Source organism: Raphanus sativus, chromosome 6 (assembly GCF_000801105.2).
Source record: "Raphanus sativus cultivar WK10039 chromosome 6, ASM80110v3, whole genome shotgun sequence".
Lineage (NCBI taxonomy): Eukaryota > Viridiplantae > Streptophyta > Magnoliopsida > Brassicales > Brassicaceae > Raphanus > Raphanus sativus.
The window spans coordinates 7164616-7192270 of record NC_079516.1 but is presented as its reverse complement, the minus strand read 5'-3'; the positions used below and the strand labels follow the sequence as shown (position 1 = coordinate 7192270).

General features: G+C 35.3%; 3 protein-coding genes, 1 long non-coding RNA gene and 1 pseudogene across 4 annotated transcripts; 2 read left to right on the top strand and 3 right to left on the bottom strand.

The window, feature by feature from the left end:
- The first annotated feature begins 5774 nt into the window (after window positions 1-5774).
- On the top strand, window positions 5775-8488 carry LOC108829084 (polycomb group protein FERTILIZATION-INDEPENDENT ENDOSPERM). Its single transcript, XM_018602742.1, has 13 exons — window positions 5775-6021; window positions 6380-6445; window positions 6527-6649; window positions 6737-6817; window positions 6909-7001; window positions 7085-7160; window positions 7235-7314; window positions 7402-7473; window positions 7568-7627; window positions 7701-7797; window positions 7894-7957; window positions 8063-8122; window positions 8218-8488. The coding sequence occupies exons 1-13, from the start codon at window positions 5845-5847 to the stop codon at window positions 8276-8278; spliced, it is 1110 nt and encodes a 369-aa protein (XP_018458244.1). The 5' UTR covers window positions 5775-5844; the 3' UTR covers window positions 8279-8488.
- Window positions 8485-13204, bottom strand: LOC130496432 (pentatricopeptide repeat-containing protein At3g20730-like; annotated as a pseudogene).
- On the top strand, window positions 12263-12886 carry LOC108829103 (uncharacterized). Its single transcript, XR_001945912.2, has 2 exons — window positions 12263-12548; window positions 12652-12886. It is a non-coding gene; the product is annotated as an uncharacterized LOC108829103 (long non-coding RNA).
- A 68-nt stretch (window positions 13205-13272) lies between the features above and the next one.
- LOC108829101 (uncharacterized) lies at window positions 13273-20786 on the bottom strand. Its single transcript, XM_018602757.2, has 20 exons — window positions 20521-20786; window positions 20337-20425; window positions 19742-19851; window positions 19581-19635; window positions 19016-19104; window positions 18732-18798; window positions 18587-18649; window positions 18190-18357; window positions 17997-18090; window positions 17828-17907; window positions 17663-17735; window positions 17488-17531; window positions 16987-17054; window positions 16596-16678; window positions 16329-16486; window positions 14950-16246; window positions 14531-14820; window positions 14115-14309; window positions 13865-14021; window positions 13273-13774 (listed from the first exon to the last, which is right to left on the bottom strand). The coding sequence occupies exons 1-20, from the start codon at window positions 20630-20632 to the stop codon at window positions 13479-13481; spliced, it is 3588 nt and encodes a 1195-aa protein (XP_018458259.1). The 5' UTR covers window positions 20633-20786; the 3' UTR covers window positions 13273-13478.
- A 2249-nt stretch (window positions 20787-23035) lies between these two features.
- Window positions 23036-23461, bottom strand: LOC130495484 (uncharacterized mitochondrial protein AtMg00310-like). Its single transcript, XM_056986886.1, has one exon. It carries the CDS (start codon window positions 23459-23461, stop codon window positions 23036-23038), a length of 426 nt encoding a protein of 141 aa, XP_056842866.1.
- Between the last annotated feature and the right edge of the window lie 4194 nt (window positions 23462-27655).

The window sequence follows — 27655 nt, the reverse complement described above, 5'->3', positions numbered from 1 at the left end:
CTATTGATTATTTTTTGAAAAATTGCCAAAATGAAACAAAAAACAGCATGATTGTCCCCTTAATATAAAACAATTTTTGTCCATTTTGTCTTTCTTTTATCTTTTCTATTTTTGAAAATTAATGAAATTAATGAAATAAATAGTTTTGTGAATCAAAAGTTATAAAAAATATAAAAAATTAATAAAACACCACATACACAAACAGGTTTTTTAGTTAAAAAACTTAATAAATAAAAAATTTGAATTACGTTCTACTAAAAGAAGATTGAGTCTTCTACGGAAAATGAGTTAGTAGAAAAAGAATTCTAAATTAAACATGTTCATCTACTTTTTTAGAACGAACAATTTACTTTTTATTAAAATTCTAAAGTGCATGAATGCGAATTCTACTATTCCTAAAGATAGTCACTTTCATGTGGAATGCATGTTCTAATTTAATGAAGACTCTAACTGGTAACCAAAGAAATGACTAGGAATGACTAATTCCTTTTTATTCCTTAAACTTGACACCATTTATAAGGAATGAAAATAATCAATTCTTCTTCGTTCTTTAAATCCGACACCATTTATAAAGAATATTTTTTTCTTCAGTATTCCTTCTCATTCCTTTTAATTTAAGGAAATAAAGAAGAAATATGTTCCTTATGAAATCCGGGAAGGAACAGTAGAAAACAATACTCCTATTATTTTTTTCCTTTTTATTCCTTTTTTTGTTGTTCCTATGATTCCTTACTGGTCACCAGTTAGAGCCGAAGTATTCTAAAGTTTCGGGAATACAAAATCTAGAATCTACTCATACGTTTACATGAGGTAGAAATTGCATTCACGATTTTTGTCATTGTTCTAAAAAAGTAAAAGGTGATTTCTACGGATAAGAAAATTTGTTTATTGCGAAAATTAAAAAAAAATCAGTTAAGTAAATATTCTTACAATATCCTAAAAATATTCTAATTTCCTAAAACGTGTTTTGAGCGATTTTTTTGTCAAAATTTAAAAAAATGATCTTGTATTTTTTTTTCTTCATCAATCTTTGATATCTCCATAGTTTGCTTTGTGATTTTCACAAACTCTTATTCTATTTTTTTTAAAGTTTAATAAAACTAAAAAGTTTACAAACATTTTAAACTTTTTATAAAAATAAATCTTTGTAAAATTATTTTATAAAGTTTATTTAACGTTTTACTAAAACAAATTTGTAAAGTTTTATTTTTATAAAGTTCACAAATTTTATTTTTATTAAATTTTTATTAAAAACATTTTAAAAATTTATTTTTCTTAAAAAGATTTTTAAAATTAAAAAATTTACAAACTTTTTAAACTTTTTATAAAAATAAAACTTTGTAAATTTTTTATAAAGTATTTTTAAAGTTTTTATCAAAAACTTTTTGTAAAGTTTTTTTTTTTAAGTTTACAAAGTTTATTTTATTAAAGTTTTATTAAAAACGTTTTAAACTTTTTATAAAAATAAAACTTTGTAAAACGTTTTTAATAAGCTTATTTTTATTTTTCCTTTTGAAACGCTTTTAATTATTTTTAAAAAATCTATTAGTTTAATGTTTTAAATTAGATTAATCAAGGGTTAATTTTGAGATTATGAAAAAATTATACTAAAAGAACAGCTAAATGATAATTTTATACTATAAGAACAACCATACTGAATTTTTGTTCCATTTTGGCAGTTTTCCGTTTTTTGTTTTGGGATGGATTTAGAGATCAATATCCAACAACACATGTCGGGATGGAAGAAATGGGGGAGGGTGTGTGGCATTTTAGTGGCATTGATAAGCATTAAGGGTTCTTGTAAGGGATAATTTGTCAAATGACTAAAATCTCAAGGAAATTAATAAGTGAGTGGCTATGATTTTGACTTCAACTTATCCGATTATATTTTTGGTTTGTACAAATTACATGTAACAAATAAAAAAAAGATGGCATCGATCACTACGTATCTGGTTCATGTTTAAGTACGTTCTTACCGCATAGAAAGTTTAAATGTTCTATCCAACATCACCAAAATATTATATGACATCAATTCTATCTCAATCTCTATAATCTAAATACTAAGGGCCCGACAGATTCCAACACATCGGTTACAGTTACGGATGCGGGAGTTAGCGGATGCGAATGATTACAATTTTAAGCTTTATTTTGTGTTTTGTATGACTTGAAAATTATTGAATTTACAGGATATTTGTGACTGGTTAATTATGAAATATTACAGTATTTTAATAATAAATTACCAATATAAACATATTATAATATTATAAAAATATAAAATATACTATTTTGATAAAATATAATAGTTATTATTATAATATGATTACTTATATTATTTTTATTTATTTAAATTTTTAGTTAATTGAAAGTTATAATTTTAATAATTTTTTGAAGATTTATATTAAAATTTTTATTAGAATATTTTGTTTCGTTTTATATATGTGTATATCTTTATATATGTATTATACTAATTTTTAAAAGTTCTAATGAATACCTAGTTTAAAGTTTTTATAAAATAAATTATGATATTGTTTGTGAATTTAAATTAATATATAAAATGTGTATGTATTATTATTTATAATATTTCCATTTTTAATTTTTAATTTAAAATTTTAAATATTCTAAAAAGTTAATTCTATATTTAGTTATCCATCTGCAACTGTCCGCAACCGCAATGGCTAACTCAACCAGCTTTTGATTTTAAGAGGTTCGGAGCGGTTTGAAACGATATATACTGGTTTGTATGATTGTTTTGAAACGCTGTCAACTGCTATTAATCGCAAAAACTGCTTTTACGAATGGTAGCGGAGAAACCAGTCAAACCCTTAACATTATCTTAATCCCACCCCAATCCTTAAATATTAAACTCTCAATGTTAATAATCCTAAACCCAAATAAAATGGAATATGATAATATAGTATATTAACATAATATATTACATTACATAATATGAATAGAACAAATATAATACACGCTATTTTGCATTTTTATTTTATATGCATATAATAAAATAGAACACATTTTTTCAACAAAAAAAATGTTTATCTTCTTCGTAACTTAATAGATCCTTTGAAAATTATCTTTCTTCCGCAAAGCTACTATGTGAAAGAAGTAGGTGGAGAAGCTCAAATCGCAAAATAAAAAAAAATCCACTTACTACAATTTTACCAATGAATAAATTACTTATTGAATGGATATAGAAGGTACACAACTAGCGTTTCTGTAAATAATTATTAAAGTAAAGTGTTTTTGTGTGCAGGTTGAACTAGTTATAGAAGATTAAAAGAGAATATTACATAATATATATGCTGTATAGAATACAAATAATATGTATAGAATCATTATAGATTATTAAAAGTAAAGTGTTTTTGTGTATTGTCTAACAATTTCTTAGAGTAGAGCATCATTCAGTAGTTTCTCATTTAATTTTTTAATATTATGAGATTATTATTTTAAGTATTTTAGTTATATGTAAGAATTAGAAAATGCATATATTATTTTAAAGTTGACACATGAAAATAGTCTCTCAAATTTTTGTTTTTAACATTAGTACTCATTTTAATCTTTCATTTAAAAACTCATTCCAACACTGTGCTTTTAGGAAGCAGCTTGTAACTTAAAAATACCTTGTTAGAAAGATTTGTAAAAAAGTTTTCAAGGGAATAACATGTTATCAAGATTAACATGTATTTCATTTAAAAACTCATTCCAATGTTATGGTTTTAGGAAGAAGCTTGTAACTTAAAATACCTTGTTAGAAAGATTTGTAAAATAGTTTTCAAAGGAATAAAATGTTATCAAGAAGAAAATGTTTTCAAAATGTTAGCAATTACAAGATTAACATGTATTGCACTTACACAAAAGAATAAAAGATCAATATTACATAATATATGTTGTATAGACGAAAGCTAAGTCAATTAATTACTGAACAAATTATTAATTTTTGTACATTACAAATTCCCTAAAATATATAGGGACTATCTTTTCGTAGAAACGATAAAGAATACACCCGAAATAATAACACATGGGTGGTTTAGTGGTAAGCGAATTCTGGTGAGTTAAGAAATCCGGGTTCAAATCAATTCCATGACACTAATGACAAAAACTATATGAACCTCCGATCCTTCAATATACTAGCAGATTGGACTTTATTCTGTCAAATATTCTGAATTATCAAAAAAAAAATATACGTTTGATATAGAGATTTGAATCAGAATTAAAATCCCTGTTCTAAAATACGGCCGCCTAGCCGCGTAATCGTCCGAGTTTACGTGATTCAGTTGTTGACCATGGCGAATAAGGTCTATTCGGTTACATTATACGGTGAGTCGATTTTGTTCCGAGTTGAACGAGAAAATTGATTACGCGTCCGCGTTATTTAGAAATCGTCCGATAAAAACGTTACATTATGCGAGATACTTTTTGGTCCAAATGTATTTTGGCCCATTTAGCAAAAATTAATCTGAGTTAACTGTGTTTCTCCCAACAACATAACTAGGAATTGTCGATCCTAACATCACGTCACTTTTATTTGTTTCTTATGGAACTTTTTTTTTGAATTTTTGCATTTTTATGAACTTTATGTTAATTGTCTGGCCTTTCTTTATTTTAGTTTTTATATCAAGTTCTAATTCTAGCACTCTACAAAAACCACTAGAAGATCAATATATATTACTGATCACTGATGAACAATAGGATTATAATTAATATTTTGTTTCTTTTCTTACTGTCAAAACAATATTTTGTGATTTTTTGTGAGTGAACTGTTTTTGTTTTGTTCATATATTAGATGTGATTGAAGAAGAATAAATATGATATATGGTTTACTTTGGTATTTGATGAATCTTTGCAGATTTAAAACTAAAAATTTATTAAAAACTAGGCCCCGCGTATATCCCGAGTTTATCCCGATTTTTTTATAACTCGCTAGGTCCGAAGTTGCCGCACGGATACCGTCTAGCGCGATTCCGAACAGGGATTAAAATTGAGCCCGTTGTTGTGTACTGGGACAACTACTTAAAACTTGATATCTAACCGATCACTGATCTAGATTTTCAGTTTTACATTGGAGCTAACAATTTCTTAGAGCATCATTCAGTAGTTTCTCATTTAATTTTTTTTAACATTATTAAATTATTATTTTAAGTATTTTAGTTATATGTAAGAATTAGAAAATGCATATATCATTTTAAAGTAGGCACATGAAAATAGTCTCAATTTTTGTTTTAAACATTAGTATTCATTTTAATCTTTCATCTAGAAACTCATTCCAACGTTGTGTTTTTAGGGTTTTAGCAAAAAAAAAACGTTGTGTTTTTAGGAAGCAGCTTGTAACATCTAGAAAAAATCAAGAAAGATTTGTAAAATAGTTTTCAAAGGAATAAAATGTTATCAAGATTTAGCAATTACAAGATTAACATGTATTTACAGTCAATATAATGACCAAAAAAAATACAGTCAATATACCACATTCAGCCAATTTAATCAAAACTTGTTGATTGTAGATTGGTCAATTTCTATTGTATTAATTACAAATCATATATCATTCCTACTTCAAAATATTCTATCATAATAAAAATATGGTATACTAAAATATTCAATTTACTTAGTCAGTTTTTAGTGGTAATTGAGATATTTTTCTCTAAATAATAATATTGATTCCGATTTTCATAGCAAACTTTGCTATCTTTTTGCTGGTCTGGTCAAAAATAATTTTCTTACCAAATTAGCAGTAACTTGGGAAACCCATAATTATCGAAACTTACAAAGACCTGTTTATTGCATGAGACTAGTGAGCTTATAAGACTAGAGAAACAGAACAGTGTGCAAGAGAGAGAGATTTGAAAAATGTCGAAGGTAACCTTAGGGAACGAATCGCTTGTTGGGTCATTGACTCCATCGAACAAGAAGTCGTACAAAGTGACCAATAGGATTCAAGAAGGGAAGAAGCCTCTGTACGCTGTTGTCTTCAACTTCCTTGATTCTCGTTTCTTCAGTGTCTTCGTCACCGCTGGTGGAAATAAGGTAAAAAGTCTTCTCCTTTTGTTCTGGGTCTGTTTAGGTTTTAGGTGGAGATTGATTTTTGCCCTATTGAAATCTTCCCTTTTTTGGTCTGATTTTGGGGGTTTGTCATTTCTGTTTTGGGATGTTGTCGTTGATTCCCTTGTCTGGAAAATAAAAATTGAAACTTTGCTTGATGGGTTCCTTCTATACAGATAGCTGATTGTGATAAGCTTAGAGATTGTGTGAAAGTTTATGGCTTTTTCTGTTTTAAACTTAGCTGGTGTTTATGGCTTCATTACCTAACAGACTAGGTTGCTCTCTATCTTGGTTGAGTCATGGATCTCACTATTGCAATTGGTGTGTCTCTCTTATTATGTAGATTACGCTGTACAATTGTCTTGAAGATGGTGCCATATCTGCATTGCAATCCTATGCTGATGAAGATGTAAGGAAGTATACATTATTATTATATATATTTTCTAGGTTTTCCATGTAACATTGAGGTCCATTTGTTATATGAGATCAGAAGGAGGAGTCGTTTTACACTGTTAGCTGGGCTTGCGGCGTTTTGGGGAACCCATTTGTTGCGGCTGGTGGAGTGAAAGGCATAGTCCGAGTCATTGACGTCAACAATGAAAAGATTCACAAGGTATCTTTGCATATTCTTTTTTTTAATTAGCTTTTAGAATGATGTTCTGTGTTTGTATAATCTGTGTGCTCTCTCACACATGTGCAGAGCCTTTTGGGCCATGGGGATTCAGTGAACGAAATCAGGACACAACCTCTGAAACCTCAGCTTGTGATTACTGCAAGCAAGGTATAATATCTCTTGGCTTTATTTTTGTTTCTCTCTACATTTATTTATTTGTTGATGATTAAAGAGCTCTTTACGGTTTTGATTGGATCAGGATGAATCTGTTAGGCTGTGGAACGTTGAAACTGGGATATGTATTCTGATATTTGCTGGAGCTGGAGGTCACCGATACGAAGTTCTAAGTGTGGTAAGCCTTTACCAATATGGTATTTTATATTCCCTTAAAACAATTATCTGATTGTTAAGTGTAACCATCTCTTGACTTTGTAGGATTTTCATCCCACTGAGATTTTCCGTTTTGCTAGCTGTGGTATGGACACCACTATTAAGATATGGTCAATGAAAGGTACGAGTAAAAAACCTTAACACACTTGAAAGGAACTTGTATTTGTATGATCTTGTTCTTTTGTCTGCTTTCAGAGTTTTGGACTTATGTTGAGAAGTCATACACATGGACTGATGACCCAACAAAGTTCCCAACAAAGTATGTACAATTCCCTGTAAGTATTTTCTTTTTCCTTCGTCTTGTAAACAATGTATTGATGGACTTTGTTGATAACATTACTTCTGTGTGTGTGTGTATGTAGGTATTTACTGCTTCAGTTCATACAAACTATGTAGATTGTAACCGTTGGGTTGGTGATTTTATCCTTTCAAAGGTTAGTTAGTCAGTGCTACTAGAATAAGTGACTTTTTCTTTTTTGGTGGAATAAGCTATAGTTTACACTCTTATGTTCTATATATCTGATTCAGAGTGTGGACAACGAGATCTTATTGTGGGAACCACAACTGAAAGAGAACTCTCCTGGAGAGGTTAGGATCTCATTTTATTAATTTAATCACAAATGTTACAAGACTGAAGTTGTGTTGATGATGATGTTTGCAGGGTACTTCAGATGTTCTACAAAGATACCCGGTTCCAATGTCTGATATCTGGTTTATCAAGTTTTCTTGCGACTTCCAATTCAGTTCTCTTGCAATAGGTGAGATCACAATGCTCTCTCTATATACTATTCTGCATTAAACTTTAAACTTGAATATCTTGTTACCAAATTTGTGGAACATTTATCACTTATCAGGGAACCAGGAAGGAAAGATTTATGTCTGGGATTTGAAAAGTTGCCCTCCTGTTTTGATTACAAAGTAAGTCTCACTTCCAGCTTCAGACACAGATCTTTGATCTTTAAATCAAATAGTTAAGCTTCACTACTTTTTGTTTTCTTGACATGATTCTCTGTTGCTATATAGGTTATCACACAATCAATCCAAATGTGTGATCAGGCAAACCGCTATGTCCGTTGATGGAAAGTATGTTATATTCATCTTCTCTCACCAATATGTATATTGATTTTATGACTGATCCTAAACATTTGAGACAATCCGTTTCTTCAATGACATTGTAGCACAATTCTTGCTGCCTGCGAGGACGGGACCATATGGCGTTGGGACGTGATTACCAAGTAGCAAACTGAGGCTTCTAAGAACTGATGGATTAGGACCCTGCAGGAAGAAGATATTATATTGTTTTGTTGTAACTCATATATATTTATCACATTACAATTTGGAAAGTGTATCACTATTCCCTGAAACTTTAAGATGCTTATTATGGCCTCAATAACTTCACTTTGGTTTAAAACATTTGCATTTTCAAAACCTTTATAGTCTTCTGATCAATACACAATGCTGTATCCAGGTTCTTTATTGCAAGAATCACTCTCTTTCATAAGCTTTCTAGTCTTCAAAGCATTGTCCGAGTCTCTTTATTGCAAGAATCAGTTACACTAATCACACTTGCCAAATTAATGTAATTGACCGGTTTCTTCGGTTCCATACTCAGAAGCTGCGCAGCTGCTACTTCATTGAGTTGCATGTTCCCATGACGCATGCATGCATCAAGAAAAGCTCCCCAAGCTGATGAGCTATGACTTGTAATGCCGTTTTTTTGTTTCTTATCAGTTCATAAGCTTCTTCTAAGCAAGCATATCTATGATGCAAGATAAATGCACTTCTCGAACTTTGATACCACACTTGTGGATCATTGTGTTGAAAATGTTCCAGCCAAGTTCGGTTTCTCCTGTATGGCTATAAGCAGAGAGGAGAGCAAGAAACGTGACGTCATTCGGTTTGGGTATCCCTTCATGCTCCATTCTGTTGAAAAGATCAATTGCTTTCTCGATATTCCCATGTCTTCCATATCCTGAAATCAAAAAGGTCCATGACCTCACATCTTTCTCTTCCATCTCTTCAAAAGCAAGAACTGCATCTTCAATTTCCCCAGACTTTGCATACATATCTATCAGAGAGTTACACAAAGCAGCATCGAATCTGATTTGGGAGGATTTTAAGGCCAAACAGTTGATCTGTCTTCCAATGGATTTCAAAGCGATGTTGGTGCATATTTTAAGCATTGAAGATACTACAACCTCGTCCAGCTGAGTTCTCATCAGTATCATCTCTTTGAAGATATCAAAAGCATCACTTGTGAAGCTGTTTCGCTGTTCAAAGCCTGTGATAATTAGAGCAGTACAAGAGATTCAGTCTCTTCTCATTGGTCTCTCAAACAGTATCTTAGCATTGACAAGGCTACCACACTTCCCAAATGCATCAATCATAGACCTAATTAGTGCATGTGATCTCTCCAAACCCATCTTGATCACAAATCCATGTAATTCACTAACCATATCAAGACACTTGACTTGAATAGAACCCCTGAAGAGGCTCTCAAACGTATAGCAATCTGGCTGCTTCCCTGACATAGAACACAAGCCAGGAAGCTATCTGAGTCAAATTCATAACCACCACTGCCTAAATATTATCTCAGATTGGCTCAAGAAATTTTAGAGAAGCAAAGGGAGAAGAGGATCCTTTTTTTACTACAACACATAATACAACTTTACTAAATTTGATTACTGCTAAGTTTAATCAATGTAGCTAATATCTAATGAAGTGTTTTATCATGTGGTTACTCCTGATGAAGCTGGGGATATAACCTTTATGCTCCTGATGTTTTAGTGAGGTGATGAATATCATTTCCCAGATCTTTAAAGCTCTCATAATCCAGAGGGTATGTTGTATTTGTGAAAATCATTGCGAAATATTATGTTAAATTTATCATATAAACTTTGAATATTATAAGTATTATTGTATTAACCGTAATATTTAAAGTGAAAGTATGAAAATGGTATAAAATTATCAAGAAATATACTATTTATAGATTTATATTGATTTATATAGAATATAAGAGTAAAAAAAATATTTATTATAGGTTAACTTTCATGAGATGATATTGAAAAATCTTATAGTTAGGAATGATAAATACTCATATTAAAGATGTTACTTGATTAACATAGGAATGTAAATGATATATCAGAAACATTTCATTGCAAAATTGTGTGTAACAGTATATATGTTCTTCGAACTGATAGATTGAAATTGACTATTATGAAAAAAATATTATCTAATTTACCAAAAACATCTATAGAAATTTCAAAAGCTCTGAGTTTTAAAACTTCTTTAGCAAAAACAAAATAATTAATTGAAGAGAGAGTTATTTTGTATAGAAGATTACAATAGATATTAGAAAAAAGTAAAATAGATAACTATGATAAAATTGCTAGAGCTAATTCAACAGTATTTCAAATTACATAATGATATCTTCTATTTTGCAATCAACATCTGAATAATTTTATACTATATTGAATATTCTAGGAAGATATGAAAATTTCTTGTTAAGAAATTAATTTCAATTAACTTTTAGTTATGTTTGGTAAGAAGATATCTAAATCAACATAGACGGTAAACTTACGAAGTATAAGTTGGAAGAGATAGATAGGTTAAGTTTGGTAAGGATATATTTATGCTATATGGTGTGTACAATGATTGTACCATATAGAATAAAACATGTGTTGTATTTTCATTAGTTATTGTGATTCTATATCCATTATGTAAACCAACAAACAGTGAATCACATTGTTGCTGCATGGCGTCAAAAAACTCCGTTCAGGACGATTTACCAATTAGGAGCATTGAAGAATCACATTGCTATTATGATTAACAGAGAAGGAAACACCATGCTTCATATTGTAGCTTCTACAGCTAAGGGTGAGTGGTTGAATTTTGTGGCCGGCTGTGGAAGAACTCTTGCCTAAGCAATCCCAGAATCTAAAAAAACAAAGAGGAGCTTAAATACAATTAATTATTATGATTACATATATGATATATAATAGTGACTAGAGTTGGGCATTTAAGTATCGGGTTCGGTTCAGACTGCTTGAGTTTCGAGTTTCCGGCGTCAAAGATTTCAGCCTCATTTGAATATATCTAAATTTCGGTTCAGGTTCGATTCAGATCTTTACGGGTTCAGATAACCCATTTAAATTATTTTAAAATTTTAAAAATTTTAAAATTCATTATATACTTTAATTTTCTCAATATTTATAAACAAAATAATATATTACATATAAATTTGAATAACATATGCCATAATACTTAAACATAACATATAAATTGGTTTGATTTAAATATTTGCATAGAGAATAAATAATTATTTTAAGTATTTTGATGTTTTGAGTATACTTTAACTATTTTAGATATTTAATTTTAAATATTTGTATATATTTCAAGTATTTAAACCAACTTAAAAGTATCATATATATTCAGGATGTTTTTATATATTCTAAATTTTAAAATAGTAAGTATTTAAATATATTTCAAATACGTTCGGGTATCCGAAATACTTCGGTTCAGATCGGATTCGGCTATCTAAATACCAAAATTTTGAATAATTTGGATATTTAATCAATTTTGGTTTGAGTTTGGTATTACTTTTTGGATCGGATTCGGTTCGGTGCTTCGAATTTTTTGCTCAGTTTTAATATTGACATGAAAAATAAATAGCAATATTTTTGAAAATACGTCGGCGCAATCAAAGTCTAGTTGGTCGTTATATTCCAAGAAAACAAATCCCTTTGTTTCATTGAATCAAACAGAAGACGAACATCCTCAAACTTCCTACACTTAGCATACAAAGCAATGCACTCCTCACAACTAAGTTCCCTGCGAATTTCCCTTTCTCCACACAACTATGTATCTGCATACCTTCTCTCAGACAACCCAAATCTTTACACGACTTCAAAAACACTCCCGTAAGTTAAATCATTAGCCCTAAGGCCCCTAACAGCTTCCCGGCGCATGTGTATGAACAACAGCAACGCGTGCCGGTGGTAGCCAAGTTGACAATATCCCGAGATCATAGCTGTCCAAGAACCAACCTCTCTTTTAGGCATTCTATCAAACAGTTTTTACGTGCGTGTTTCACATCTCCTTGCCTTACGTACAAGTTCAACAAATTGTTGTTCAACTAGGGATGTTTAAACGGGCTCGAAGCCCACGGGCTTGACGGACTTTATTTAAACGGGCGGAACCCGTACCCGTTTATATATCAAAAATGTCATAACGGGTTCATCACGGGCCGCCCCTTAAGAGTGTTTATTAAACGGGCTTTACCCGTGAATAAAAGGGTGCCCATTAGGTTTTTTTTTCTTCAGAATATGTGAAACTACTTAATTTTATCTTAGGTTTCCTTATCTCAAAACTAATCTCGTTGTCGTCTCTCTCGTTTCTCCTCTCTGTGTCGATGAATCTCAAAACATGAATCCAAATTGAGAAACCACTTTCTCTCTTTCAGTCTCTGGCAACCTCTCTCTCTCCAGCGACCTCTCTCTCTCTCGCTCAGGTAAAACTCTCTGGGATTTAAATGTTGTAAGCTTTTCAATGAAACTCTGTATCCAGTACTCATTTAATAAATTACATTGACAACTCTTGACTATGTTTGCCAGATTCCGGATCTAAGTAGCAACCGTACAGCAGCTTGAGTTCATTGCAGAAGCTTGGTCTCAGGTTAGCAAAAAACTAAAACCAGTGACAGACATCTTTGTATTGTTCTGTGTTTGCTTACCTTAAGTTTTATGTATATTCAGATTCTTATTTCTCTGTACAACCTTTAGCTTCATGTATATGCTTGCTTGGTGTTGAACTTAATTATGGACTCTGCTGGATCTGTGAAGTTAATTATATTTTGTGTTTATAAGAAGTATTTCTGCTAAAGGGGCAGGACATTAACGGGCTTTAAACGGGCGTGACTTTGACGGGTTTTAAACGGGCGGGTACTATACGGGCAGGGTCTAAACGGGCCCGGGCCGCCCGTATTAACATCCCTATGTTCAACTGAAGATTGGAGACGAACCCATTTGTCACAGAGTTCCTGTGGATCAACACAAACTGTTTCTCGACGTTTTGGCAGCTGCATAGTTTGAGAGCCTTGAGGTACAAGGAAGGGTCTAGTAAGTATGGTTTCGAAACAATCGGATTCTCCCCATAAGCAACCATCATTCAAGAGACGTAAAGCTAACCGTTTATTAACTGTCATCCAAAGAACGTACACAAATAAAAAACAGAGCTTTTCTGGTAAATCTCAAAACTTTATCATAAAGATTTAAAGACAGTTTCTTTTGGGCAACTGTAAAAACAGAGCATTGCACATATGCATACACAAATATAGTCTCTGGGCGTATTTAAAATACAAAACTTTCCCGCTTCAAGTAGTGATTCTCACATCTCTGTATATGGCTATATACATAAAAGAATTAGCTTCTCTGCTTCACTTTTAGATTTGGGTTCGTAGTTTAGCCATCAAGCTCTGCAAGCTCTCGAGTTTCTGCTTCAGGTCTTTGATGTGTTTTGCCGAAGTTTCAGACTCTGAATCGCAGAGATCAGAAACTAGAGATGAACACTTGGCCTCTAGCTCCACTGATGCTTCCTCAATGGATGAAATGGTAGATTCCAGGTCTGCACGTGAAGAAGATTCCTTCATTGAATCTGATGCTGCACCAAAAGGTGAGCTTCTGGGAGTGCCTGCTCTGCTTGCTTTTGGGGAGAACATCTTGTCAAAACCTTCACTTCCTGCAGCATGTGGTCGATAAACTTCAATAACTGGAGGAAGCTAAAGCTATTCTCTTTATATAGAAGCAGAGGAGTTTGAGATAAGTGTACCAAGGTTGCTTAGTTGATTTAGAGCTGCATGTCCAACAGATTCTTCAAGCTTCAGCACGCGTAGAACGCCTGCGACTATCCTGCCCATCGAGTCAACTTCAGATTTGCACAAGAATGTCAGATGTTGCAGCTCGTCCTTCGTAACAACTGCTTCAACCTGCAGGAGGAAGAACAAGTCGGAAAAAAAGAACTCTTATTACAAAATCTACTTTTCTATGATGAAGAAAGCAATGAGCTCAGATTCACTTACAGGTTGCTTAACGGAGAATTTCAGACTCTCTGCCACCCAGCTCAACGTGTCATCATGACCAGATTTGTCTTCAGATGCTACAATGTTAGCTTCAATGTTTACCCCTCCAGGCAGGTGACCATTTTCGTGATGTCCATTTGGAATGGTCTCTTTCTGCATCTGAGGCTTCAACGTCTGAAGACCTTCCACATTGACCTATAATGCATTTTACAAATAAAATATAAAAGGCCTAGTAACCTAATGGTTGACAGTTATTATTGCAATCAAGAATGTAATTTTATAAGACACCAAGAAGATAAAGGCAGCTCTGAGAATTACATATGATCTTTTTAAAAGATGAACAAGTTATCATTAACCTCAGAAAGTTCAGGAACGGATATATAAGCTGTGGAGAAATAAGGTGTACAGATACTTACAATAATTGAGTCTACAGGAAATTTGTGAGCATCATGCTTGGTTTCTGTCACATTTGGATCCACAAGCTTTGGTGTACTCTTGGCTATTACTCGGAAAGTTTGGAAGTTTGTGTGCCAACACCTTTCTTCCCTTCCAATATCTTCATTATCGTTAGACCCCCACCTTTCTGCCACACCTTCTCTCCCCTCCAAAGCAAACAACCAGTCTCTTAACTCAATGGAGACATCAATGTCATCTGGCGTTCCCAAATGTGCGAAACCATCTCCATTCCCACTCCCTGGAGCTCCATCTAGATGCATATGTTAGCAAAAATGGTTAGCTGAGTTGAAGCTGTAAACGAGAACAATCTGCATATTATACTTCTACATGAACATGGTAAGAGTACCAATGATAAAGTGGTATAATTCCATTCCAGTACCTTGTTTCCTGTCATCAACAAGAGATGCTTTGAAAAGTTTTGACAAAGGTCCAGAAGATAAATGCTCTAGCCCTCTAGAAAGACCCTCTCCTGGACCACCATTACGATTCAGAATTCCAAATCTGTGTAAAAGAGCTTCAGTGTAGTTCATTCCTCCTCCTAGACGTACGCCTGAAATATAAGCCATGATGCTTAAACTGTGGCACTCCATATCCTTTTCACTGAGGGGAATCACATTGGTTATGCTTATGTCAAGAAAAGGCGTCACAATATGCCCATCACGTCTTCCATTGACAATCCAAAAGACACGCCTCAAAGGGGTTGACCCATTACAGCCAACTAACTGACCATTACAGTTATTCTCATGTTCTTGTTGTACCTCGGTATCTACACAATCTACCTCAATATTTTCCCAGTATATGTTGGAAGATACTGCAATAGCGCCGCCAAGGGTTCTATGAGTCACCTTCACAACAAGATCTTTGCCAAGAAACTGGACGAGTGGCATGTCCTGAGTACCAGTAAAGGAAGACTCGAGAAACTTCAGCTGCAGATCCTTCAAAGCTAATTTTACAGCAGTATCGCTAGGAACCTTCTCCAACAAACCTCCAGTCAAAGAAACAGTACTCTTGCGTTTGCTTTCTTTAACAATCGATATCTTTTCACTGACCTTACCGAAGTAAGAATAGAGGTCCAGAACAAAAAATAACTGCTCAACTGAAGCATTCGAAATATACTGCTCACAAGCAACTCCTATACGAACAATACCACCAGGAGGAGGAATTGTTATCAGTGGCTTCCCATCCGCAGATACCATTGCAACTTCTATAGACACGTCTTTTCCTTCAACACAGTTCCATAAACCCATTTCTGGTCCACGAGAGCTCTGAAGATCAGTGGAGTTGGGAGATGTTTCCAAAGCCAAACTAAAATGTGAGACTCCAGCTGTCCATTTCTTTTGGCTGGCGTCAATGGGCTGTCCCGGCCATAGACAGAAGCAAGCAGGATCCTTCTCCAGGTTTAGTAGCCGAACTTTCAGGGTAGGTGACTCCGCAAAAGATAAGTTTTCAATATGAAGCCTTGCTCCAGCGAAGACCTTTTTCGTTGAAAGATCTTCCTTGATTGGTGACTCTTCCAAGTTACTCATGTCTAATGGAACAGAAACATCTAACTCTTTGAGGGTGAAAAGAAGAGAGTTAACGGAATTATCTGGTAAAACATCACAACCAGGGTTCACAACTATGCCATCAGCCAAAAAAGAAGAGATCCTTAAACAAGCTTCTTCCTGAAGATGAACCTGGAAAAATCACAAGTAAAATGGTGAAAATATTATTGACGAAAAACAGATTTTGATTTTGTCTTGATATACAGAAAAATACCATGAGTGGCTGGCACTGGATAACTGTCTTTGAGAATAGGTGTGGAGGTTTTGGGGATGGCTTGACTTGAAGAGAGTGTAAGGAGATCAAAGGTACATCCTGGATTAGTTGCCACGGCCCGTTGTCCAATGGATATATGACAGGGCAAAAGTTCTTGGCTGCACCAAATATATGAAGGAAAATGAATCAGCATGAAGATGTTTCAACAATTGACAGGAATCACAAAAGAATAATTTATTGTAAAATACAGTTCAGAATAATATTTACCGAAGTCAGGAACTGCAAGGTCTTCCGCAGCAGCTTTCATAGATGGTTGGATGAGAGCACAAGGAGAGCGGGAGAAAGCATCCCTGAATTGCAACCATGAGCAATTAAGAAAGAACTTTAAGTTCTAAACAGTGGTAATAAGAAGGTAATAGGATAAAGTCTCAAACAGCCATCAGAAACGAAGATTATTGTGTATGTAAAACGGTGAGTCACAACTAAGAAAAAAACACAATTCTCTGAAGATAAACAGTAATAACAAAGTGCTCAGAGATCAGCCTAGTAAACTTGTAGCTATAAATTTATTGATATGATAACCGGAAGCAATTTGAAATTTAAAAATAAAAAAAGCCTATCGACAGTTTAAACAGAGATTTTGGTCCGAGCTATTCACCTTAAAAATAGCCCACCAATCAAAATCTTAGTCAAATAGTTGGCTGATTCTCCGTCCGAAACACAGGCCTGCAGGCATTGACTATCGATATCAGATTTCGGTGCCATATAATTCCTTAAGATTCTCAAAGTAATGAAGTGCACCTAATCCTATGAGATGATTTAAGTTTCTAGAGAACATAACATACATCACTGGAAGAGGAATATAGTTTATTTGCAAACTCGCTAAATGTAACTATATTAACTAATAAACCATTTTAATGAGAGAGAATCTAATCTAGATCTCTAATTTCCTTACGAGCTCCTCACTTCGTCCAGAATCCAGTTTCATGTTCCAACACATACTGAACTTATACATTATAGAGTAAATACATACAAACTAGAGTTCCTGGAATTTGATTTACGATTTTCCAGAATTGATAAAAGTTTCAATGTGTGTACTGGTAGGAAACAACTTAATGAAAGTTTCTAGCTAAAAATCTAAAAATCAGTGAGAACATACCCGAGAAAAGAGGAGTGATTGCATCAGTAGTTCCAGTTGGAATTCTGAAATATCATGAAGAGGGGTAAAAGTTTAAACCCAAGAAACAAGAGTAATGGTTCCATGCAAAACTGCACTGCACTGCACTCTTAACTAAGTAAATTATATTTCAATTTAAGTATATACATAAACTAACCGGCATCCTTAATGCAAAGAAACACATGATCCACAAGAACAGAGACTAGAGACCGTCCTGCTGCTTCAGCTGACTGCTTGACGCATATCATTAAAGAGTGAGAAAAAAGATTTCATATCAAACTTATCCTTATAAATATCCACAGGGAATATGAAATTGTAAGACCTGCTGAGATTTTGGATCTACATCTCCTCGGTTTAGGCATAGATACATTCCAGTTAGAAAGCGGAGAAGAGCGCGTAACCCTATTACCAATAATAATAGGTAGGCTTAGTTATCCATATCCACCAGACCAGAATTCTGAAAACTAAAGAGAGAAAGAGTGTGTTCAAACCTGGTTCACTTAACGCTGGACAAACAGCTTCTGGAATGTGCAACTGAACTTCAAGCCCAAGTGGACTGTTTAGTGCTGTTCTCTGAACTGTGATCTAAACAAGAGTGTACCATCAGGGCACCAAAACATTAAATTCCTTCAAGCATCCTGGTAAAATATGCAAGTAAAATACAATTCAGAAACAAATGTTTACATGTGCTTCGCCAGAAATACCATCTAGAAAGCGTTCCCCGCCAAAGAAAACTCGCTTTGCACCATCATCATCTCTCAGATTTGATTCTTCAGAACGTGCTAAATTAGCGTCAGTGAACATATCAGGATGTGGCAGAAGATCAATTGATAAAGCTTCCCATTCAAGTTTCTGACAAGGAAAATATATATGCGGTCACAGGTAGAAAACAAGACAATATTAATAATTTTATCTTCAAAGGAGATTATCAAGAAGGAATAAAGTTGTTTGGAAAGCAAGCGCCATGGAAAATATTGATATTTGGCACTATTTTTCCTAACATGGAGTACTCAATCTTGAGCCATCAAGAATATACATAGTAGTATCAAAGGCAACTACCTAAAAAGAGTGGCATCAATACCTTAAACAAATAAATAAATCCTGTATTAGTAGAGAAGTCCCTTGCTTCCTTCAGATTTACAACCTGTAATCAATAATTCATTCCGTTTAAGAGATACTAATTCTTCCAGAAGAGGATTTTATTACATCATGCTCGCAGAACTCACCTTCCAATTCTCATTTGTGGTGTACAGAACAAGGTTGCGTATTGTAATAGATGCCAGTGGAGCAGCCCTAGATACAAAGTATAAGAGCTTAAACATACAACAGCAACAATCCAATGCATTAACAAGGCGGATCGAATGTGAAACTCATAAATTAACTGAGGTAATTAAAAGTAACAACCAGGTTTAGGCCACCAAAGAACACAAAGTAACGAGATTCCAACATCCATAGACGTAAAGCTATATTTCTAACTGCAAGAGACAATGGATAATTAAAAACAACTTACCACGCTGCCCCTCCTTCACGGTGAGCACCACCACCTGTTTCAAGCAGAAGATTGACCACCTTAACTTGCAAAGTCATTCCATCTGCAATCTGATCAGCATAAAAAGAAAAATATAATTGCACCGTGGACCTCTATGCGAAAATAAACAGAACAATAGACCTGACGAAAGACACTCTAGCAAATTGACATATTGCTCCAAGAAAACAAAAGGATTATATGCTTAACTAGTCTTCAACCATATGTACAAGAAAGACCGAAAATGAGCAATGCTCAAACCACCTACCAAACCACAAAAGTGATAAAAAAAAAAACATAACTTCATTTTTTCAGTTTCGGTCTTGCTCTTTTAGTAAGACTCACAAACAGATGTCGGCCAAAACATTATCAGCAATATGCCAATATAGTGGCAAATGGTACTACAATGATGATAGTTATCGGTTGCATGAATCACAAAATAACAACAAGAAGAGGCCGGACTATTTGAATCAGTAGAAAACTGATATTGCCTCCGTGCTTCTACTGGTATGTTTTCGAAAATATCGACCAAGTAGCAGAGATACCTCACCTTATCAGCGAATCCATAACCGTTACTTTTTCCAGAGGCGGTAGGAGACTGAACACTGAAAGTGAAAAAAAAAATGAAAGGCTCAATAAATTTCTGGGACATAAAGAAAGCATCAATGAAGACTGAGTAGAAGCAAAACAGAGGAAGCAGGGCTCCCCTACCTGCTTGGACCCTTTGTCACATCAGCATCAGGATTCTCTTCAAGAACAAGATCGAGTTTATCGATCTGCACAACTATAGGCTCCGTTTGCACATTACTCACGTAGGGAAGCTATTTGAGCACAAGAGTGAAAGAGAAAAATAAATCAATGCTTGTGGACAACAAGAGAGATGACAGACGTTAACAGAAAGCAGAACAACTTTTCAATTTAATAGCATGTTCTATCAAACTTCAAAAGAAGTATTATGATCACCAAACTATGTTACTACTTATTCCAGATCTTAAATCTATATTCTATATCTGGTAAAAGTGGAAAATGCATTCAAAATCAACAGAGCTATTACAATCCCACCGACAGTCCCTGCCCAAATAGTCAAAAAAAAATTGTACCATCCTAAACCCAAATCCATGTTCTTTACCAATCCTAAAGCTACATCTAGTAAAAAAGGTAGAGAAACTAGAGACATACACAATGATAACAGAGTTCTAATGCCAGCAAAACCAACTCAAGAACAAACTAAGATGTTCAGATTCAATGAGATGTTCACCAAAGAGTCAGAACAGAACAGAACAGAACAGAACAGAAGAGAACAAACCATGATTTCCAATTTTCCAACTTTGGCAGTGGTGACACTAAGGGCAGGAGGCAAACCCATACTGGCATGTATAGCTTCCCCATTAATATCTGCAATCACACACACACAAAATCTGAATCACAAAGGCACAACCTTTCCCTAAATGAAACTGAACCCATTACTGAAGAAGAAGAGGAAGGAGGACCTAAATTAGAAAGCTGAGCGGTGCGGCCTTGAAGCTTGAATTGATCTCTGGTGAATGATTTGAGCCAATACTTGAGAGTATACTCCAAGGCCCGTGCCAGTATCGACTCCATTTGAGTTTTCACCCTCTCTCTCTCTCTCTCTGATTACGATCGATCCCCCCAGATCCGAGAAACTTGAGAAAGAAAGCAAAGACGTGGGATCGATAAAGGTTGCGTCTTTCTTCCTTTCTTGTGTGTTGTAATAATCATTAATCAATTCTAGGCATGGGATCTTGATGATGTTATGTTGTTACTGTAATGCTGGCACGTGCGTGGATGTTCGGTTCGCACGTGTGAGTTATCTGACTCGACCTGAGTTGTGTATTATTGCAGGAGATGATGCCTCTATTATTTGGACATGGATTTGCTTTATCACATGCCGAAGGTGTTTCATAGGCTTGGACGTTCGGGTACCCATTCGGGTTCGGTTCGGGTTTTTCGGATTTCGGTTCTATTTTGTAACACCTTCTAGGTCCCATTCTAGTAAATCTACAAGTTCGGTTCGGGTTCGGATATAACACATCGGTTTCGGTTCGGTTCGGTTAATACCCGAAGTAACCATATATCATTCGGATTCGGGTTATATCAGATCGGTTCGGATATACCCTAAGTAAAATCTAAATTTCAATAAAAAAACATAAAAATATATACTTATTTATATATAATGGAGTATTTAAAATATTTTAAAAAAAAATTAGATACTTATTGTTAGATATCATGTTGAAATAAACATGAAATTGAATATTTGAAGTACATATTTATGTTTTAAATATTTATATTATATATTAATTCGGACATTCGGATCGGTTTGTTCGGATATTTTTCGGGTTTTTCGGGTTTTCGGGTTTTTCGGATTATCCATTCGGGTTCGGTTAATAACACTTCGGGTTCGGATATGTTTTGTAACACCCTACAAGATCCATTCGGATATTTTTTAGAATTCGGATTCGGTTCGGATCGGGTTTTTTGGTTCGGGTTCGGTTCGGATTTCGGGTTACGGGTTTTATGTCCAGCCCTAGTGTTTCATGTCATAAAACATTTACAAATCTACAATTTGAGCTCTAGTTTGTGGAGGGTTCATAGTGCCACTCTTTAACAGTAATAACATTTATTATGCATAATCGGACCTGACTTGTCTGTGAAGTGAAATACTTATTGGTATGGTTACGGAATTACGAAATGAATATCTTTTTTTATTTATTTTGTTGATCATTCAAGATAGAAGTTTGGACCGGTCTGTCTCTTCCTCCGTCCTTTCACCTTTTTGGATTTTTTTTTCCGGCTAACTTTGTTTCTATTATTCATTATCAAGAATTACAAAATGTTGTAGGAAGAATGGACACGTATGATACACACCCCATAAATGGTTACAAGATATTGAATATTTTGATAGTTTATCAGCACTCCCATTTGCTTCTCGTTTGCAGTGTTCAAACCGAGTCCGTACAAAGTTTTGACGCAGTCCCATGATTGTTGATTTTAACACTTGTAGTTTAATATTATCCTCCATATGTGCAAGTACAGAATGAAGAATGAGGTTATCTCCCTCAAATATTACATTACGATATCCAAGGGCCAGACATGCTTGCATAGCCCATACTAAAGCGGTTGCTTCTGATTCAATTACTGTTGATCGTCCTTCGAAAGCACCATGTCCACAATTCAGAAAGCTTCCATTACTACTTCGAATAATCCACCCCATCCCCGAAGAATTATTACCTGTACGGTGTGATACATCATAGTTGCATTTAACCCATCCACTGGGTGGCTTTTTCCATTGAGATTTGTTAGCTTGTGTTACTCGAGATCGTTGCCTCTCTTGAGTATCATTATAGTCTTGATTATATGAGACCCATTCATTGACATCTGAGACTACAAGGTTAAACAAGATCTCCGGAGCAATAACTTTAGAATTGAATAGTAATTCGTTCCTACTTTTCCATAGTCTCCATAATAGCCAAACTGGTTGAAGACGAATCTTACGGAGAATAGCAGTATCATTAGAGAGTCGGAGAAGTGTAAGTAACTTATCTTCAATAGGTATATGAGGATTATGTAAACTCGAAATCGTTATTCCCACCTGTCTCCAGACTTGTTGGGCATAGGGACATTGGAAAAATATATGATCAGCCGTCTCCACTATATCACAACATCGAATACAATATGGATCTACCTGAATGTTCCTCCGTAACAAGTTTTCAGTAATTCCAATAGCTTTCGAAGGAATACTCCAGAGAAAATGTTTTAGTTTCGGAACGACATCAGCATTCCATATTGCTTTAGACACATACGGATGAGAGTATAAAGGCGGTCGCTCTTGTGAAGGATCATTCCTTGTAACACTGAAATGATAGCCATAACGTGCAGTGTAGTTCCCATGAGTAGTATAAGGCCATATTTTATAATCATTTGAGTCACATGATCCTAAGAAGATTTTCTTTATAAGGTGATGATCATGTTGCTCGATTAAATCCTCTAGCACTTCAAGATTCCACTGTTGTTTCCTTGTTGATCAAGCAATCCACTTTCAATGTTGGATTTGTATACGGGAGTAGTAAAGGAGAGCGAGGAGGTATTGTAGGTAACCACGGGTCGCTCAATAAGGTTTCTGAATTCTGATCCATTGCCAATACCACATTGGTATCCTTGACTAAGTAATTCTTTTCCATATAACAGTGATTGCCATCCATATGAAGCTTGGTGCCCTTTTGTAGCATTCCAAATTGATCCATTCCTAAAGTATCTGTTCTTCAGGACCCGAAATAAGAGACTATTTGGTCTGTGTGCTATCTTCCAGTATTGATTAGCAAGCAAGGCTTGGTTAAATTGTTGAAGATCCCGGAATCCAAGCCCTCCCTGTTGTTTTGAGACTGACATTTTCTTCCATGATACCCAGGCCATTTTTCGTTTTCCATTGGTCGATCCCCACCAAAATTGAGAAATCAGATATCAATCTCTTTGCAGAGTTATTGGAGTAGTTGGAAACAATTCATTGAAAAAACTGGCATAGCAAAAGCTACAGATTTTATCAAGATTTCTTTTCCAGCTTTTGTTAAGAAACGGTTTTGCCATCCACCTATCTTCCGGAGTACATTATCTTTAATATACTGGAACTGCTTACACTTATTTCGACCAAATTGTTCCGGTAATCCTAGATATTTACCTCCTCCACCTTAAAGTCTGATAGTACTCTGTTTCTCTTCTGTGAATATTGCTCTGTTTTAATAAAACGTTTGCCTTTGTTTTATTAATCTTTCTTAAACTTTCTTTTGTCTCGTGAGATTACAACTTAGCTTTGATCTCTATATATAGTTGATAGGATCCTTATCTTAACCTAATACAACTTGAACTAGGAATCTTATCTTTAATCCTAATCCTATTAGTATTAGTTATCCATCTTTACCTTTTTTGGATAACTTGTTGTCTAAGCAATGAAGCTTATCCAACATTCACCCTCTTAAGCTTCATTGTGTCTTGAGCTAAGTCTTGTACGCGTATATTCTCCCTCATCTCCTTGAACTGTATTTTCGCGAAGGCTTTTGTAAGTACATCTGCAAGCTGCTCCTTGCCAGGGACGTGTTCAACATCGAGTTGATCATTCTCAATGCATTCCCGTATGAAATGGAACCTCTTGTGGATGTGTTTACTTCTTCTATGAAAGACCGGATTCTTAGTTAACGCGATAGCTGACTTATTGTCGATTCTGATCAGAGTCTTCTCTCCCTTTCTTCCTGTAATCTCGCTCATCAATTCTTGAAGCCAAATGGCTTGCTTAGCAGCTTCTGTAGCTGCAACGAACTCTGATTCGCAGGATGAGAGAGCAACTATCTCTTGTCCAAAGCAGAACAAGTGACCCGTAGTGCTCTTACCATCGTCCATGTCAGTGTTATGACTACTGTCGCTATAGCCGATGAGTTTCTTGGTTCCTCCCTTCTTATATACCAAGCCAAAACCAAGAGTTCCTCGTAAATACCTTAAGACTTGCTTAAGAGCTTCCCCGTGTGACTTACGCGGAGAGTGCATGTACCTACTGAGTACTCCGACTGAGAAGGCAAGGTCAGGTCTTGTATGGAGGAGATACCGAAGACAACCAATCCTTCTTCTATAGACAGTTGCATCTACTTCTGGTTCTTCTGTTGCTTTAGACAGCTTAAGACCAAACTCCATAGGTATTAGTGTAGGGTTGCAAGTATCCAAACCTGCTTCTTCCACTATACGCTTTGCATACGCTTCTTGCTTGATCTCTATTCCATCTTGCATTTGTCTTACTTCAATACCGAGATAGTAACTTAACTTCCCAAGATCAGACATCTCAAAACTCTTTGACATAGATGTTTTAAAATCTTTGATCACTGCAAGCGAGTCTCCTGTAATGAAAAGATCATCTACGTAAATAGCTACGATCAGAAGTGAGTCTCCATCCTGTCTGCGATATACAGAACTTTCTTTTGAGCACTTCTTAAACTTCAATCCTTTCAATATCTGATCTAGCTTCGTGTTCCAAGCTCTTGGAGCTTGTCTCAGACCATATAAGGCCTTTGATAATTTGAAAACCTTATGTTCTTCTCCCTTCTTTTCAAATCCTTCGGGCTGAGAAACATATACGTCCTCGTTTAGTTCACCGTGAAGAAACGCAGTTTTGACGTCCATGTGATGAATCTCCCATTGATTCGCAGCAGCTAGTCCGGTTAAGAGTCTGATTGTCTCAAGTCGGGCTACTGGAGCGAATGCTTCTTCAAAATCAACACCTAGTTCTTGAACATATCCTTTTGCTACAAGCCTAGATTTAAACTTATTGATCGTCCCGTCTGCGTTCCTCTTAATCTTAAACACCCACCTAAGTCCAATGACTTTCACTCCTGGTGGCTTTTCAATCAATATCCAAGTCTCATTCTTATTAATGGAATCGATCTCGTCTGAACAAGCATCTCTCCAACGTTTGTCTTTTCTTGCTTCCTTGTAGTTGATTGGTTCGTCATTAAGGATGAGGAGTAGCATCTCACATTCAGTATCTGCGATCATAACATAGTCTTTGAGATGGGCAGGAGGTCTAGTCTCTCGAGTTGATCTTCGTAGCTCCGGGTTTGAAACAGGCTCTGTTTCAGTCTCTGTTATGACCTGCTCTGCTTCCTTTGTTTCTTCTTCAACTTGTACATTGCTTCCTTGTTGGTTGCTAACAGTGAATGGACCACATCCTTCATCATTAGTAATACCCCAAGACAAGTTAAACATCCCGAGTCTCTGCTTTCCTCTTGACTAGCAACTTGTTTTTCTCCCTTCCAATTCCAAGCCAAGTCTTCTCTGAAAATCACATCTCTGCTTACAATTATCTTCTTTGTACTAGGGTTATAAAGCCTGTATGCTTTAGTTCCCGGTTCAATGCCAAGATGGACTAGAGAATGTGACCTGTCATCAAGCTTTCTTAAGTGAACAGAGTCAACCTTTGCGTGAGCAACACAACCAAAGACCTTAATATGACCCACACTCGGCTTTCTTCCTCTTAGACTTTCATACGGGGTCTGATCCTTCAGTGCTCGTGTAGGAACTCTGTTGATCAGATACGTTGCGTGTCTGACCGCTTCACCCCACATATAGTTAGGAACATTCTTAGCCTTTAACATGCTTCTCGTCATCTCCATCAAGGTTCGGTTTCTTCTCTCGACAACGCCGTTTTGTTGCGGCGTGTAAGGAGCAGTCAGATGACGCCTTATACCGTTGTTGTTACAAAACTCTTGAAATTCGTTTGAAGTAAATTCACCTCCCCTATCAGTTCGTAGAGTTCTTATCTTCTTGTTGACATCTTTCTCGACAAACAACTTGAATAACTTGAATTTCTCAAACGCATCTCCTTTATCTTTTAATAATATAGACCACATATACCTTGTGCAGTCGTCTATTATTACAAAGATATACCTATTGCTTCCGAGTGTAGCCGGTGAAATTGGACCACATAGATCAGCATGAATAAGGCCAAGAATCTGTGATGATCTGTAGGCTGTGGCTTGAGGAAAAGACAGTCTGGTTTGTTTACCTACAAGACAAGAATCACAGATTTGATTATCTCCTCTAATCTCTGGCAAACCGACAACCATCTCCTTAGTAGACATAGCTTTCATAGTCTGGAAACTAATATGTCCAAGTCTTGCATGCCATCTCCACGGTATCTCCTCAATCTTTGCGTGCAAACAGGTAGGTTTACCAACTTTCAGACTTAACTTATATAGTCGGTTTGGACCTCTTTGAACTCTTGCAAGCAGCCTTCCATTGTGATCTCTCAATGTAAGATAATCATCCTTCAATCTTACATCACACCCTTGTTCAGTTACTTGTCCTAAGCTTATTATGTTACTTTTTAGTTCCGGAAGATAGTAGATGTCAGTGAGAAGCTTCTGCTCACCATTCTTTGCTTCGAACAGTATGGACCCTTTGCCATCAATGTTGATATAGGAACCATCTCCAAATCTTACCTTCCCCTTTATCTTCTCGTTAAGTTCTGAGAAAAACGATCTCTCACCAGTCATATGATTACTGGCACCATTGTCTAGGTACCAGACTCCTTCTTCGTTCTTGCTACTATTGAGTGACTTCAATATAATCTTTTCTTCATTAAGCAAGACAACTTCATGCATAAGCAAAGCTATATCGGCTTTCTCAGTTTCTGCTACATTAAGCTCTTGTTCTTCTTGTTTCTTCTCGGGGCAGACAGAGGCAAAGTGACCCTTTTTCTTACAGCTAAAACAGACAATCTGAGAATAGTCTCTCTTCTCCTTGTTCCATTCTCCAGAGTTGTTTCTTCCACGACCTCTCCCTCTGTTTCCTCTGCCGCGTCCTGTATTCTGTCCTCTACCTCTCCCTCTCGAATTATCAGTTCCTGTCTGATCATAAGTCTTCGAGTATAAGAGACTTCCTTGATGATCTTGAGATGCTTGGGCTTCCTTTTGCTTTACTCGTTCCTCAAACGCTTTGAGTCTTCCAATAATCTCCTCATATTCGATCGAATTCAAATCTAACATCTGCTCCAGTGAAGCCGTCATATGAATGTACTTCAAAGGTAGACTGTCAAGAAGTTTCTTTACTTTCTTAGATTCTTCAATA